Raw genomic sequence first — 17626 nt, 5'->3', positions numbered from 1 at the left:
CGACGCTCCCGAAGCGAGCATCACGGCAGAAGCAGCCAATCGGAGGTCTCGAATTGAACTTCAAGCATGTGCTTTTTGTACGCTTGTTACTGAATGGAGGAGCTAGCTCAAATGAAGAACTTGCCGAGATGTAATTTTGAAAAACGCGTTTTTTTTGTTTTTTGCTTTTTCCATAATTTTGACCAAGTCAGCAGATGCAAAAAATTTTTATAGCATTTCTACATAGTTTTCAGTGAAGATATTTTGAAATCAGATAAAAAAAGGGCTACAGAAACTGATAATGCGATTTTACAAAAATCATTTTTTTTTTTGTGGTCCCCCTTAAGAATAAGACCATGTTTGTGACTTGTAATTCTCTCCGGCTATAACAGACCCGTTCAGTGTTTACATAAAATACTGTTGTAACAGTACTTGGATTTTACATACTCCCTTTACAACAGACCAAAATCCTCTTCACTAGAAAGGTCTGTTGTAATGAGGTTATACTGTATTGACATTTGCCATTCTGTGAAATCGCAGTGGCCAGTTTGGCCTGTGGCTGGACGGCGACCTGTTTCATGGGCGGAGTCGTCGGTGCAAGACTTACGAGAACGACGTGCTCTCTACAAACGAAGACTTCGTAGTCAAAGCGATCGAGGCCTGGGGCTTTGTCTGAACCGCAGGGCGGCAACGAGGTGCATGCCACCAGAGCACGCAGATGGCACGCTGTCGCCTCTCTTCCAACAACATAGAGAGGGAAGGGACAAGAACAGTCGAACAAGTGGCCTCCACCCCCATTTGACGTCTTCTGAGCTTCTGCCCTGCACGGCTGGCATTTTGACATGATGGCTTTTCTCTGGGCCGTGCGGACCAAACCGTCAAGTTCACGACATGTCAGAGGAGCAGTGTGCCCTCTTGTCCCGACACACACAATTTGCCACCATTTGTCATTCCCTGCCTATTCTTATTTTATGGTTGAGCATCGCCGCCTTGCTTCTGCGCCCCCTCTCCCCCCCCCCTCCTTTTCCTTTTGCGAGACTGGCATCTCGTATTGTTTTTCTTTTGTGTCTGCTGCCACTCTAGCTTTGTAATTAGAAACATGGCCACTTCTGTATTCTGTCGAGGATAAATGACAAGTGGACTCCTATTTATTTGGGTTTGTGGTTGGGGAGCTGCATAGGTGTTGTCCGAGCGATTGGTGACTAGTTAAGACCGCACTGTGCGTCGCATTGTGTTTCATTGTGCTAGGGAAGCAACGACGGGCAATCCATCAGATGCTGAAAATATGGGGCAACTCGCTGGAAGAGAGGTTGCTTAGGCCTGTGTTTGGGAACAACTCTTTGCTTCATTTAGTAACTCGTGTCTAAAAACCTGTTGAGTTTGTTGTTGGAGCATTTTCAGAGGGTACATTCCTGTACATTATTTGTTTTTTCTTGTGCCTTCGAAATGCTAAAAGCTTTCAAGGCAACGAAAAAAAAATGGAGCACCGGTGGGGTTTCCAGGAAAACCGTTTATTTTTTCTGTGATATGAAGCATACAGACACTCACGCGTCAGTGTGCAACCTTTGTAGAGACAATCCCCTTGGTGAGACGAGACCAAAAAGACCAGGGCGACTGCATTGAGTGGTTAAAAAGCTTTCCCGGAGAGTGTTACGAAGAGGACAATCACGGGAATTAAGTGCAAAGGACGGCTACTTGTGCCCTGGTTTTGTTTGTTTGTTGTCACAGTTGGGTTTTCCTGCAACGTTAAATTGTAATATAGCTCAGCAAGATATCCTGGCTTTCCAGGCTTATTTTTCTTCGCATGGTGGCCTTGCAGAGTTTGGCAGTTAATTTGATGAGAATCTGTTCAAGTGGGGCCCGTGAGGCTGTCGTTTTATTTTGACAAGTGGGAACAAAATTGCTTATTTTTAGGGCCTTCAAATGCAAGAACAGTGGTCTGGCACTTACTTGACTCCTTGCAGTCTCAACACGTACTGCTCATTTCTGATGGCCTTGAAGTTTGCTGTGGAGCTACTCCAATCCTTGGTGGCGCTACTACTGCCCGCTCGTCATTCTGAGTCGACAAACATGTTCAGAGGTAGTGGCCCCACCATAATAGATTGAAGGTTTCGAGGAGGGAAGTGAACGAACGTGTTTAGAGTTGCGAAGACATGTTAATGGTAGACGTGAGCGATACATCTTAGTTGCTCCCCCAGCTGTCATTCCTCTTAGCGATGGGGATGCGGAAAAGTGTCTGTATCTGTGTGAGTGTTTTGTAGCTGGCACAGAATGCTGCCCTTGTAGGAAAGAGAAAAAAAAAGTGCTTATACCACATATTTTAAGCAACAACCGGTGTACTGTGGAACAACTCTCACAAAGTAAAACACATTTTTTTCCCCCCTCGGAGGAAATGACGCGGTGTGGCAGTGCACTCTACACACACGCTCTCACAAAAAAACTTGTCTCAGCCAAAAAAAGTAACACATCCTACTACAAAGCGAATATATACATAAAGCTATTTGTCTAGAGCCACTTGAGAGGCTGTTAGTAGCTGACACAAGGCTGTTTCTAGAAAGTAGGATTGTCCTTCGGACCACTTGACGGCGGTGCGCCGTGCTCGACCAATGTCTTTTGAACAAAAAGAAAATTTTCGCCCCCTCCCCCACGCAACAAATTCGTGGCCATCGGCTTTTCCCAGCTTTTTGGATCACCTTTTAAGGCTGCCTGCTCTGCGCACCATCGTGAGCGGTTCGGAGCAGTAGCTCGTGTGTACATGACACTTAGAATACAACACTGTGGAATTGCACGCACATTTAGGTTTGTTTGTATATACTGTACAGTATTTGTTTGTGGTTTTCTTTTTCAGAGTTCTTGCGTTGCGTTTTATGTGTATAGAGCTGTCAAATCGTGCAGAGGTCCCTCACTGTTGGCGGGAGGGGAGGAACTGACGCCCTTGCCGGAGGTGGAAAGTGTCTTCAGGTTGAAAAGCGCCCTGCCAAAGTGACGGGGCATCTATTTTTGTTTGCTTGACTCCGGAATGAGTGGCAGTTCCTATCCTTCAGTGAGGTTTAAAAGCACGCATTGCTGTGCTCGGTGACCTTAAGGCAACTAAATGGTGCGCGAGCTAGGGTCAGGGTTTGGCCTAGGAACTACTGCTTGTGTACTTGTTGGTATTGTAAAGAAGTGTTGGAAGAAAAAAAAATGTTTAAAATAAAAGCATAACATGACACTTTGCGGTGTCTTGTGTCCCGAAACGGTTGTTCTCGAGCGTTTATTGCTGAAGTTTGGTATAGCTTTCCAAGGCGCTTGCAAACATGGAGGGACAGCCACGGTATAGTTTTCGTATTCTTGGCATGCAGTAGCTGTGAGACGGAAGATGTATACAGGCATCGCACATACGGCTACTGGCTGAAAGGTCTCTGTATACACGAGGCCTGTTATCGAGGGAAACCACCGAGTGAAACCGTCGTGGAAATCGCCGAAAATGTTATGCTGCGTTCCTATAAGGGGGAGGGGGGCTTCGAACAGGCCAGGCCATTTGTGTGCGCCCTGTCCTTGTTATATCCGATCCAAAAGCTCGGCTACACACCCGTGCATACAGAGAGAGAGAGAGAGAGAGAAAAAACTTGTTTATTTAGGTTGCCAGCAAACCGGAAGCCCTTGGATTCTGGTGGCATCCTCGGCCCGCTGGACGGCCAAGAGATGGTCCTCGGGGGCCGAGCTGAGCAGCATAGTCTCCCATGTTTCCCATCCTAAATTTTTCGTGTATGAATGCGTGATAACCGCGGTCAAAGACAAATGCAAATAGAGAACTTTAACAGCGAAGCTATGTCCAGTGCTAGGATCAAGGAGTGCATGTAGGCAAGATTTGGGGTGGCAACCACTACGACAGAACCGCCATTGTTGTTTCGGGGCACGCGGGTGTCGATCATCATGTTTGCGCGTGCGTCACCTTTAGAGGTGGCGTCCGCGTCAGCGACTTCACCTGAACAAAGGGTGTCATCACCCTGCTCCCGGGGGAGGCGGCACTGACTTCGAGGCACCTTCATTCATCCAGACGGGCGCCTCGATGCCAGCGAAGGAATTAACGCATGGCATCGAGGTGCCCTAGACCAACACCCTTTCCGGTTGGTGTTGCCCACACAAACATTAGACATGCGCACGTCGTGCCATCTCGTTGCGTCGTTTGAGACGCCCGGTTGGGGGCGTTTTCAAACTTGGAATTGTAAAAAGCGTGCATTACACCACGCTTTTCGCAGGACCTAAGATTTGCTTCTTCATTACATGACCTAGCTAGCTCACACTGGCAGCCACGTGTGCGCGTCCGCGCTAGTACGCGCGCTGCGATTGGCGTAGCCATCTTAATTTTTTTAATAAGACGACGTAGTCTTTTACCAATCCGTCTCGTCAACCTATCGCGTTTGTCCCTTGTATCGTGACGTAATAGCGACATGTTCAGTAGCTCTTTGGACTCGCCATGGGTCGGACGCCTGTCGTACGTTCCAAAGAGGAGCAGTGGCAGTACGAGGAACGTCGGCGCGCCCAGAAGCGCGCGTGTGCACGTCGCCGTCGAGACAATCGGGCAAGTGAAACTATTCCAAATGCACGCGCGACGCCATCGGAACGCTTCCCCAGCTTCGTGACGGAGGGAAAAAAAAATTGCGTAGCTTGCACTAGTGGCGCAAGGCTAGAGGAACAGCGGAACTGATCGGCACTTACTCGTTTGCCAAGTTTTTGCGAGTCATTACCAAGTCACTCCTCGGCAAGACATCTTGGGCCAGGCTAAGCTCAACGAAGCATTATGTAGAATTTATTACTTTCTCTTTCCGTTTTTCTTCCCTTTTTTTTCTCTAGATCTATTGCTGTCTTTCTTTTTATGCTACGCTTCACTCCCTTCCTTATTCCCCAACTCTTAATTTACACTCTCTTCACATGTCTCCTCACCTCCCTTTCCCATCCTCTCGGTATACTGTACTTTACAAGGCTATGTTATGCTATGCTAGCGTGCGTGCCTTCTGAACAAAACAAAAGAGAAACACAGAATTTTTAAACGGAGAGAAAGAGAAAGCGGGTAGCCGAGTGGTTAGGATGCTCGCCTTCGGATCGTGGGCAGGCGGGTTCGAATCTCTCCTCGTCAAGAAAACTTTTTTTCGCCCAGATATTCTCTCCTTGTACTCGTTCTTTCGCCCATCAGTGTTATTCCGTTCCACGTCGGACAGATCGGCGCACGTGTTCTGGGAGCGAAGCAGAAGAGCATGAAGGTAGCGCGTGCTGGTTCATGATGATGATAATTTTCTGTTGCCGGATTACAAGCAACGGTTGGCATAAGCAACTCCGTTGTTAAAAACCCTCTGCAGGGCAGCATATGCAGCGGCCGACATGGAAAATTGTACACGTAAGGAAAATTGGGGTTTGCGAAAATACGATGCCAAACATGCGTTTCGGCATGCACGTTTTAAAGGGCCGTTTAAAAAGCTGATGAACGCTAGAAGGAAGACGCCATGCCGGCCGCAGGCTACAAAAGAACTCTACGTTTACGCATGTTCCTTAGACAACTCCCAAAAGAGACTTTGCGCCCGTCAGCTCCTCTGGCATTCGAGCGCGGCTGGCATGCGTCATGCGTTGAAACACAAAGTAGGCGTTCGTTGAAACACTACTAAAAATCACCGCCCTTACACCTTGTGGAGATGGTTGCCCAGAGAAACTGAAAGGGGCGGCCCCGGTCAGTGGCCTAACCGGGGGGGGGGGGGGGGCAAAGGTTTTTTTTTTTCCCCATGGTATATAGACCGTTGCATCGGGCGAGGAGGACCGGACTGGCAACCAGCGCTTTCCTCCTTTCTGGCTCGTGCGCGACGGCGCGGAGTGTGCGGGCTTGTGCTTGTATGAGTGGCATTATCGAACAATTTTTGCGTGTTTTAAGTCGACCTGCGGATTTTCTTCTCTTTTATTGCGATGTCAGCCAGCGAAAGGTTAACGGGAAACCACTGTGCCGTTTTTGGTTGCTCTAACAACTATAAAAAGGAAACTGCTGTCAGAATAAGTATGTGATGGGCATCACAAAACGCGGAGTGTTTGCGGTTGGGCGCACTCTTTAAGGTACATCGTTTGTATTACGTTACAGGTTCTAAATCGGAAAGTGCCGCAATATATCCGGAATTCCCAGTGTTCCACGCAGTCAAATGCCAATTGGATACAGATTTTCGAACAAACATAAGCGGTCAAGTACGGCCCTGTCCGGTTAAGCGCAAAACATCTAAGTACCACTCGAGTAGCCACCTGAGTTGTTTTTGCTTCGTTTTAATATTATATTTTAATATGATGTGTTTGGTCTAACAATTAGCTTCGTAGCTCGGCTCAACACTGTGATCGCTGCAGTTGATGTATACCGGTATTAGCACGGACGAGAAATCCCTCACTTCGCAGCGGGGTAACCGGCATCATACATTTAATTATTGCTGCGTACCAGCCTTGTAAAACCCGAACATTCAATGAACACTACATCAAAAAGGACGTGGCGAGATCTTTGCAGTGAGGTTGCAACTTCCGTAAGACAGCGGGGTGTATACGATGAGCGATATGAAAGCCGAATAGTAAAAAAAAAAACAAGAAATCTGTCGCTCCGTGTGTAGAACAACTACCTCAGGAAGACAAATTTTTACGTGGTCAAGAGCCGCGTCCAACAAGTCGCGCAATGATATACAACACAGTTAATTCTCTTCAAAGCGCGATACAAAAACCACGTTGTTACGCTTTTTTGGTGTTTCATGAACTGCCAATTTGGCTGCTTAGCCTTGCAAATGAGCAAGAATTTCGCAAGAACAGTACATCTGGTATACGAAGTTATCAAAAAAAAAAAAAACACGAACCACCTCCGATGCCGATCAAAGGCTCGAGCCCGGGCGCGCTTCGTGCCTTACCGGCAGAAGAAACTCTCTAACCATCTTCATCTTATCGCCGCGTAAATCCAATCAAATATCACTACTCTTAAAGGAAAAAGAAAAAGAATCGCGCCGGCATCTAAACATCAGCATCGTTTCTATGTACCAACACCTACCTGTAAACAGCTCTAACTTCGTCCACACCGGCGCGCAATAAACGAGCGAGTAATTAGCGGTCACTGAAAAGTTGACAAACAAGATAGGCAACTGTGTGTGAGCAACGAACAGATGCCGAGCCATGAAATCGAGACTGCGTGTTCACGCACAACCAAATGTACGAGCGGTAGTCGGTGCGACAGCATAAACATACCGTGAATGAAAAAAAAAAAAAAGCTAACTAGAATATTACAGTCCAAGAAAAAAAAATTCATCGTATACCCTAAGAGTGGCGGAACTTGCTTGCCCTGCTAGAACGAGTCAAAATATTTGCGTGGCTTTCCAACAACGTATAATGACATCATTGACCCTCAGCGGATCAAACCTTTTCAAGACGTCTAACAGACTCATTTCCTACGTAGGCCGCATACCTTCATGCGAAATTCAGCGCGCCAGAACGAAAAGAACCGACTGCAACTGCAACCGCACGCATACCTTCCATACAAACGGGGAGCTTCGCACATGCTTCGCACATGCCAGTGGGTTGCCAGACCAGAGACGGCGCCGCCCGCTAGGCAATATGGCGGCGCCCACATAGTAGAGTGTACTAGAATCCATAGGCGTGAGCAGGGTTCCCCATCAGGGGGGGGGGGCAAAGGTTCATCGCAGCGCCCCCCCACCCCCCCCTGTGCGCACGCCTATGTACACAGCACAAAATGACACTCAACCACATCTGCCTGCCCTGCCCCCACTTCAGTTCATGAAGCTGACCTCCCCCCCCTTGGTGTTTATCATTGGGTTTATCCAAGGAGGTTAAAGAGAAATTGCTGGAGTGGCGATTATTGCGCAAGAGTGAAGCCGTGCCCACCACAATATGGCGGCTGCGCTCGCCATCTTAGTAGGGGCACGATAAACCATCGGCGTTTGGCGAAGGAAAGCGAGCGTTTTCCTCGCACGCCAGACGAGTTCAATATGGCAACTTTTACGGGTCAGATACAGCTCCAAGTGTGTCTTTGTGCTACTAGTTTTGGAATGTAAGCCTCAAAGTCACGGCAAATTTTATTGGTGATCAATCGCCAATGCTCCCCTCGATGGGTTACTTTCGTCGGCAACAACGATCTTTTACTTTATAATGACCCTAGTACTTAGACTAACAGATAAAAGCCATTTGATCTCTAAGTAGGCACCACCAGAAAAGAGCACGTTTCCGAGCTCTTTGGTGGGCAAAAGCCGGCTTCACTTTTGCTGGCAAGGCGTTGCGAGAGCTTCCACTCCAGAATTTTTTTTAAACCTCCTTGGGTTTATCGCACAGATATGTGACACTGAATTTTGATGAAACGTACAGAAAGGCACATAATTTTCACGAACGCTGAAGAACGTTCTTTTTGAATGCAGCGTACGTATATGCTCCTTTAAAATTTTCCATTTGAACAGCAAGCGTCTTTTTGCCGCAACATGCGTCGTCTTGTCTGGTCTGCCGCATGCACTTGGCGTTTCGAGCACGATATTGAGGAGTCATTTGAGCAGCATGCGTATTTTTGCCAAACTATACAGGATATGGGCAGTCCAACGGGGCCGCGAACGTATGCTAGAGCGCGTTCCGAGGGACATAATAAAGTTTTTTCCATCCATCTGAGGTGCCGCCCGTTTCATGGCAGCTTCCCCGCGGAGGTTTTCGCCAGGTTATGAGGAACATACTGCTGAAACGGCGCCACAATTAAGGGAAGACGAATGCACACGAGAAAGATTACACGAAACACAATTGGCGCCGACTCTCAACTGAACTTTTATTCACATGCGCAGAACATAAATATATACCCAAGCGTGGCCTCACACAGATAACAAACCTGTACATAAACGTATGAAAACCATAGTGAACAAAAAAAAAAAAAACCAAATAACAAAAAGCAAGACTATATCTACCCATTCAAGTATAAGATTGTGGCGCCGTTTCAGCAGTATGAATCCGTACCAACTTGCCCAATTGTCAGTCATACCAAAGCATTGAAGGTCTGGTCATACTGAGGAACAACCAACATACCCCGACATAGGCGTGCGCACCGGGGGGGCAGGGGGGGCGGCCGCCCCCCCCCTATTCACCTAAGAGGGGGGGGGGGCGCAATGTCAGCCCCACACATTGCCATAATAGGGGGGGGGGGGCGCTGCGACTCGGGGAGGCGCAATGTCAGCGCCATACATTGACATAATTGGAGGGGGTGGGGTCACTGCGACGGACCTTGCCCCCCCCCCCCTGAAGGGGAACCCTGCGCACGCCTATGCACCCCGACTTCCTTTTAACAGCGAAGCTGTAGCCGTAATTTGTGTGGCATATCCTGTGTGGCCTATCCTGCGCGTTATATCAGGTACGTGCCACAGAAATTGGGTAGATACCACTACTCTCCACTGGTCCACTAAAAATGAAGAAAGCAACGGTTAGTCCAACAAACGGATATATGCCACAGAAATCTGTGCGGCCTATCACAAAACTATCATAATCATAAACGCGTATGTGCCAACAGAAATGGGGTAAATCCCACTACTCCACTAGTCCACTAAAAAGGAAGGCAACAGTTAGCACAAAACTAGGGAACGGGAAAGGCAACGGCGGCTGCGAGAAGACCCCGAAGCGATGAAAGGCCTACGCCAACGACGACCTACCTGTAAATCTATGAGAGGTGCGAACGCTTGGTTTCAGCGTGAGTTTCTATCTCTGGAGTTTGCACATCTGTGACTGTCTGTGGTTTTACCTCGAACCTCTCTGCGCTGAGATTCAACGTAGAAACAACCTATTTATAGCATCACCTAGCTAAAGCCTACCAACGACCTAGAAGCAACCTAGAAACAACCCTAATCGCCTAGCCAAGGCCTATACTACAACCTAGAAGCAACCAGAGTAGTCTTTAGAAATCGTCCTGTTTCCCTGTGTCAAGCCTTGTGCGGCAAGCTTCGCCAATTTCTTAAGATGGCGACTAGTCCGATTTATGTGGCACATACCTGCGCTGGGGACAACTTGTCTGCGGACACCCGTTTCGCCTCGGTATGCAGCTTCGATGTAAAAAAAGTATCTGCTTAATTGTTTTTTGTTTGTAAAAGTAGCGTTTCAGCGCGCGCCATGATCACGTGCGCGAACGCGCGAGCCGTCAGAAGCAGCAAACTGCGTCCACCCACTACTTGGCCAATCCCCTTGTGTCTGATGAGGTCAAAAAGAACTGCGTGACATATATGTCTAGACACAGGCCTCACATCGCGTGCCGATCGAGCGTGATTTCTTGCTCGCGGATCAGTGCCACGTTAGTGCGTGACTCGCGATCGTGGGTAAACCTGTCCAGAGACGTCGGCAACTTGTCGCCACTAATACGAACTCGTCGCCAGGAGTACGAGCTTCAGCTGCGACGGCCCGTACTAATTACGGCTTCGGGAGGCCAGCAGCAGAGGAGGCGCATGAAGAAAGCGAAACGCTGCCGGAAAAGGTACAGTACGGCGGCTAGACGTACCTCTGCTTTGTTCTACCTACGAGGCGTTGGTTCTACGAGGCGTTGGTTGTAGGCGTTGGTTCTACATCTCTACTAAACTGGGTCACAGAGACGAGTTGAACTGGGTGTTTCGCGAGTTCATAAGCGTTTAGGTTACGTTCAGGTGTAGTACACGTGATGCGGCGTCTTTTCATCCGCACTGCAATGGCCTTGGTTTTCGGGGACGTTTTGTTTCGCGGTAGCTCGGTTAGCGGCCGAATAACGTGTTTGTGTGATTACTGGCATTAGTGATTACCTAGCTGCATCAGGATATGTCAAACCGGTATAAGCTGGTGATGCTGATGCTGTAATGGCCTTTTTATGCACAGTCCGCATTATCACCCTATGAAAAGGACTTGACATGAGGGAGACTTCGCACGTGCAAGGAAAAGCGCATTCGCGTTTCTAGACATTGGCGTCGCCGTCATGCCGCTGCTATATTTTATTAGCTGCTATCGACGGCACCATACGCGTCCCACGCGCTTAGGGTTAGCATAGCAGGTATTCCGCGGTAGAGATGCACTGCGTTTAAGAAAGTAACTAAGCGCCGCGGTTATTGTCATTATATATGATCCACTCAGCCGGTTCTGCTGGGGCCTAAACAACTTCACTGCTGCTGATTGAGAGCATGCAGCTGTGAGCATCACCGATCGCGAGCAGCATCCACCGTTGTGTAGGACGGGCAGTAATTAGCGCCAAGCATGTGTACTTTCTTTTAACGCGATATAGCGTAAAGAGCTCGTCTCGCAGAAATTCCGGCGTCTGTCTCGGCGTCGTTGGTTGTGAGCGAAAAATCTGTTCGTGACTGAAAAATCGAGAAAGATGCAAATAAAATAAATAATAAAAATCTTAGGTTCCAGTGAGAACCCAGGCCATCTGCGTGGCAAGCAGCTAGGTGTTCTACCCACAGAGCCATATATGCATTTTGCGTGAGTCTCCTTAACCACAGGCGTGCGCCAGGGGCGTAGGCGGGGGGGGGGGGGGGGGGGTTGGAACCCCCCGAAATTTTTCGAATTTGCATGTGCGTACATACACGCACACATACAAACGCACGCACCAACATATAATAAAAGGATGGTTGAACCTTCCCCCCCCCCGAAAAATTCTGGCGTGGGCAGAGGGGGGGGTGGCGGCTGCCCTCCCCCCCCTAGTCACCTCAGAAGAGGGGGGCGTAGAGTCTGCCCCATATATTGACATAATAGGAGGGGGGGGGGACGCCGCGGTGAACCTTCGCCCCCCCCCCCCCCTGAAAGGGAACCTTGCGCACGCCTATGTCCTATAACGCGTGTAATATTGCGTGGCAAAATCTTAGAATCGCGCCAGGCGTCAAAACATGTGAATTGCACAACGAGTGGGTGTTTTAAATGCCCACACATTACAAAGCGCTCTGACATATTTAATCATCATCAATTAGTGCAAAAGCAAAGTGAGCAGCTGCGTAGGTTCGCGCATAAACGTGCGCATGGGTTCCCCTTCAGGGGGGGGGGCGCAGGTTTGTCGCAGCGACCCCCTCCCTATTATGTCAATGTATGCGGCTGCCTTTGCGCCCCTCTTCTCCCCCCCCCCCCCCTTACAATGTATAGGGCTGATTTGCGCCCCCCTTCTCGCCCCATTGCTCCCCCCCCCCCCTGCGCACGCCTATGGGTTCGCGTACGTGTTGCCTTACGGACGCGTGGTGGGCCCTTCTCTGATTCGCAAAAGGAAGGCGTAGTGGGTACTTGCAGTAGGCGTTCTCAAATGGCCAATGTTACGCGCGTCGTTCGTTTCCTTACTGCGCGATTAAGGCATGCATCGAGAACTGAAGCAGCTGGGCTAGCAAAGGGGATACGCACGGGGCCCGATTACGCTATCGCGTTCTGCCCTTGAAGGCGAAGCTCAAGCGTCCTCCAATTAAAGGGGTCATGAAGCACCCCTTGGGCTGATTGAAAAAAGTTTATTTCGTCAACGCTTTAACACACCGGGAGGTGGCAGCTTTAGCCCAAGCGTCGCTCATAGCATGCAACCATATCGAAAAAAATCACAGCACATCCACGGAGTGAATGATGATGAGTGGGCGAAGCTGCGGAGGTTCATCGGTAAACCGTGAATCTTCCGTGAATTCTGCCCAGTACATCATCACCGACGTGAGATCGGGCGCGTTTATACTAAAGGTTCGATGAGTTATGACGACTTGCAGCTCACTTTAATTTTACATGTACGCTGTGAATTTTCATTGTTTAGAAAACCATTGCTTTAGAAAACATCTGGCGTCTTTCGTTAAGCAGCTGGCGTTCTTTCGTTTTGCTTTAGAAACATCTGGCGTTCTTTCGTTTTGCTTTTACAAAACATCTGGCGTCTTTCGTTGGTTTATTTCATCAATCAACGGCGTTTTGAACAAAATTTTTATTGTTTAATCACGCACAGGAGAAATCTCACCAGGCACTACCTTGGACGTAAAGAATGGCTGCTAATGGGAATGAGAGACAGAAGAAGTCGGCTTTTAGCTAACGCTGCGAATTTTTTATTGTTCAACAACGCACAGGAAAAATCTCCCACCGGCACCACCTTGGAGGTCAAAGCGTAAGACTGGTTACGCACTACGACTACGACTACGACTACGAGGGACGAACGGGTGCCGCCTTAAGGAGCTTCGCCCCTAAAACACATCCTGCGGAAAGCTGACACGGCTATGAACTGCTCTGCCAAATATTACACTCGTGCGCGCCGCGTAATGGCCACAAGCGGAGCGCGAAGTTGCCGTTTCCCCAGGCACCCTCTTTTCAAACAGAGGCCGGTTCTCACTCTCGTCGGTGGGCGGGGCGTCTGTCCGCTGTACGTCGCAAGAGACATAGCATGCTTATTGGTCGATAGCCGACGTAAATTGAGAGCGGCGTTCGGATCAGATGCGCTTCTTGCCGCGGGGTGCCGCCACTTGCCGGCGCCGCACTCCTCAGTACACGGTAGCCGCACTCGCGCAAGGGAATCACAGCGGTAGAGCGATCGCGTTTCATGACGCGCGCTGGCGTAACTTCTTTCCCCCATGCCATCCCTCCCTGTCTAGCTTCCAGTGCGCTCGCCGGCACGAGGAAAGAGAGAAAGCGCTGGGAGCGTGCGCCAAACCCCCGTAACTCCGCTGATTCTTGACGGATTCGAGAAATTTTTGCGGCAATCGATTCGGGAGGCAGTACACTCCGATACTGAGGCCATTAGATCATTACTTGAAAAAGTGGTTCATGACCCCTTTAAGCTTTCTGCACCTAGGGTGGTTTTTCATTGCCTCCAGGATCGGAAGCGTTGCAAGCGAATTCCTGCACCTCAAATAGATTTGCGCTGCCCCCGTGATCAGCACAACTTTGATCGAGCGACGATCTCATGTGATGACGTCATACTGACGCCTTCATGACGTCGGATTTTGGAGACCTGTGACGTCGTGATGACGCGATCACGTGATGATGATCTTCTGCAACACTCGTGTGAACGCCGACGGTCAATTTTCGCGTTTGATGAGGCATCTAAGGCTTTCACCTTATTAAAAATTTGCGCAGCTTGCACAGTCGCGCAAAACTGGGGCAGAGCAGAGATGGTCGGCTTGCCCTGGCTTGACTAGGCACACGTGCATTCACACGCCGATGCACGAAGTGTTCACGTTATCACATTAAATCACGAGCATTTGCTAGGTATCGATCGGATTTGATTGGGAGTCGCAGCACCGAACAGCTTAATTATCTTTAATTCGCTTAATTATACTAGCTTAAGTGACCGAATTTGCATATTCGAGGCTTCGCAGCTTGCATCAAGACCTAATCCTAATCTGGATGAACTAGCTTGCATACCAAGTTAACCTAGGCATTAATTAGTAAATTAGAACTAACTATAGGTTGTCTTAATTAGGCTTAGCTTGGCTCATCTTGCCAAGCCGCGTGCACAAGAATCCCATCTCGGCTGAATTATGACTAATTCGGTTTGGAATTAATTAGCTTAATTATGCTTAGCTAAATATGTATTACCATGTTCAACTAGGCTTACTTAGGGTAAGCTACGATTAACTTGGCTTCAGTAGGCATAGCTATGCTTAAAGGCCAACTCCGGCAATTTTTCGAGGTCGGTGTATCTCAATGAAATTCGCTGGGTACGTTCCTTTGCACGTTTCCGTCATTTATGTCAAATTACAGGCTTGAGACATGCGCAGATTGTTTGCAAATGAATTTTAGAGATTGTCTGCAAACGCCCTCCTGGCTTCCCACAATTATTGGCAACACTGCGTCTGTGACATCAGTCGGCGGAAGTGATGCAGCCGAGGGCACCGCTAACTTCGGCGCTTCGGCCGCTACAGCGAGCGTCTGCTGTGCACAAGGCGACAGACAGCGTTGGTTTGGCCGGCACTTCGCTGGTCGTCCCGGCTATCACAGTTTTCATACTCCGCGCCGGCGTGACCGGCATGACTTGCACGACTTCCGGTTCGTTCGTAACAACGTCTACGTCATACGTAGACAGTACACTCGGTTGGGTTTCGGTGTTGCGCTTTTTTTGCTTATTTAAAATGATTCTCCAATTTGCCGAGTATTTCTGCTATCGGGCCCGTAACAGGAGCGTCTCAGGAACATAAAAGCACCATTACTTTGACATGGCCAAAAAATCGCCGGAGTTGGCCTTTAAGTACTTTAAGGCTTGACGTGGCCGTGCTGGCATGATGATGATAATTTCTTGTGCACATCGCGAACCGAACAAATGGCGGGTAACAGCTCTGCTTTAAAAAATGCCGTAGTTGAACGCGGTTAAACCAAGCTTTTCAAGTAACAGCACTAAGTAGTGCGGAAAGCATGCCGCAGTGGTGTCCCATGCTCCTGCCCGTGCACGCTGTCCACAGTTCGTATGGGAGTCACGTGACAAAAGTTGGTCTCCAGGCGCGCGCGCCCGCCCGCCGGCTCGCGCCGACCGATGGAGAGCAGCAAAAGGAGAGTGGAGCACGGGAGAGAACAAATCGAGAGTGCGCATGTCTGTTGCTATGACGACGCACATGCAAAGAAGAGGTGGAAACTGAATTTGGCTTAGCTTCGAGGTCAAATTGCAGTAAGGTAGAGAGGTGGGTGAGTTGGAAACGATGTATGTTTGTAAAAATCGGCGCAAACAAGACGGAGCACAACTGAGTTTTAAAACATTCAAGGTCAAACACGTGCACGAAGTCGTTTTCTGGGTTTGTGCCGGGATTTGTAGAGACAGTAGAGCTATCATTTTAAATGTAGAAAAAATAAATACACAGCATGCAGTAACATCCACACTTTTCTCAGATTACTTCTGTTGCATTAATTCAATCTATTGTTTTTAAATAGTAGTGATCCTACTTGAAAGATTCGGGTAGCTCAACTTCTGACACCGGGAAGGCCCGCTCATGTGGCGCTAGCATAGTGAATGGCACGCCATTCTAACTGCCTCTGAATGGGCATTATATATACCTGTATGCTGCAGTTTCATTCCCACAGGCTACTGCATGCATGCCAGTTTTCGTTGTTGGCAAAACATCGAAATACAGTTGAAACTCAATTTAACAAAATGATGACCACGCTCGAATTACTTCGTTAAATCGGAAAGTTCATAAAATTGAGAAATGAATTGTTCAGTCCTTCAAAATCTAAAATTGTCACATAGCGACACCCAAAAGCTGCTGCTGCATCGTTTTTGCTGCCAACCCACGCTTGCGCGTATGGAAAGTCCACGAGGGTGGCCTGGACATGAAGCCTCCCATGTCTCATGGACATAGAGGATACCATGTCTGGGCGATACAGACCAGATAGATGATGGTCACGTGAATCTATGGGCTACCGATAGGTGAAGACGTGGAAAATGAATGTTGGGAACATTCATTTTCCACATCTTCACGTCTCCACTTCTCACCCGGCCTGCTTGCACATTCACATGAACGTGCGAGCAGGTCGGGCGAGAAGTTGCGAGGAGACAATCAGTGCTGTCTTTCACAAAAACCATGAAGTAAAGAAGGCAACTAGCACCATCCGCAACATAAGAGCGCTACCGACTGAATTGAGTCCATTGTTCTGTGCCTGGGCGCAGCATGCCGTCTATTCAAAATAAAGCTAGGGCCGCGACTAAGGCGCCTAGACATTTTAATTCGATTGCGTTAGTACACACGCTCAAAAGAAACCTGTCTCTGTCAAAGTTAGAAGGGAATCTGTGCTTTTTTTACTCTGTGAGTTAAAAATAAAACTTCATTAAATTGGGTTTGGTGGCAAAGTCAGTTCGTTAATTCGGGTTGACGACAAAACCCTATGGGTATACATTTGCAGGGCAAGAGAAATTTCTTCTTTAGATCGAGAACTTCGTTATATCGGGCTTTGTTAGATTGCATTCTAACTGCATTTCATTCACTGGTGTACGTGTGCTGGTGTTAAGAAATGTCAGACATTAGTTAAAGAACAATTTTCCAGGTCGGCAACGGAGTTGTTTGATGCAATTTAAGGTGAAGGTGCGATTGAGATCAATTTTTGCAGCAGACGTAAAACAGGCTGTTGATAATGGTGGTGATGAGTAAGACGCTGTTGGGTTTTGCTTTTTACGGACTGTGTTCTCTGCACGTGTCCCAAATGATTGTTCTGGCAGTGTCACACCACTGTTCTCCTTCGCAGCAACAAGACGCAATCTGTGGACCACCACGGCTATGTGAACCCCTTGGAGCTTGTGTTAGACACGAGCAAGGAGGAGGATGCGGGAGGTCATGGGGGCCGGTCCTCTGGAGGTCCCCTCGAGCCGCTCTTGGGACCGCTGGCTGCGGCTGCCGCGATGCAGCAACACCACCCAGCCACCTACCGTGGGAGCCTTTCCTCGGTGGCGGGCCACCACACGGCAGCCACGTCGCCCGGTGTTGTGGCCGTCGGCCGAGCCATGCCATCGCTGCCCACTGACATAGCAGCGTCTTCCGATGCCGGGGCCAGCAAGAAGCAGCTGAGCTGGAAGCCCACCCGGCCGCCACCAGCTGCTATCCAATACGTGGTGGGTGCATACTTCTTCATGCTACGTAGAATGACGGTATCACCTTCGCAGTCTTGTACATGAAGTGTGGGACAAAGCTGGAACGACCTTTTATTTCCCTGTCCTCTCGTCTAAGTCGTACCCCTTTGTCTTCTGCTG

At 48.9% G+C, this 17626-nt stretch overlaps 2 protein-coding genes across 2 annotated transcripts in view; both read left to right on the top strand.

Moving 5' to 3' along the window:
• Window positions 1-3190, top strand: part of LOC119383182 (oxidation resistance protein 1-like) — a 31683-nt gene extending 28493 nt beyond the window's left edge. The window contains 1 exon segment of the mRNA XM_037651217.2: window positions 520-3190. Coding sequence (XP_037507145.2) covers window positions 520-655 — 136 coding nt within the window. The 3' untranslated portion in view covers window positions 656-3190.
• LOC119383183 (oxidation resistance protein 1) overlaps window positions 1-17626 on the top strand; it is a 101104-nt gene that overhangs the window by 59253 nt on the left and 24225 nt on the right. The gene's annotated exons all lie outside the window — the stretch shown is intronic.

This window comes from Rhipicephalus sanguineus, chromosome 2 (assembly GCF_013339695.2).
Source record: "Rhipicephalus sanguineus isolate Rsan-2018 chromosome 2, BIME_Rsan_1.4, whole genome shotgun sequence".
Taxonomy (NCBI): Eukaryota; Metazoa; Arthropoda; class Arachnida; order Ixodida; family Ixodidae; genus Rhipicephalus; species Rhipicephalus sanguineus.
The sequence above is the reverse complement of the archived record's forward strand: the minus strand, read 5'-3'. Positions and strand labels throughout refer to the sequence as shown.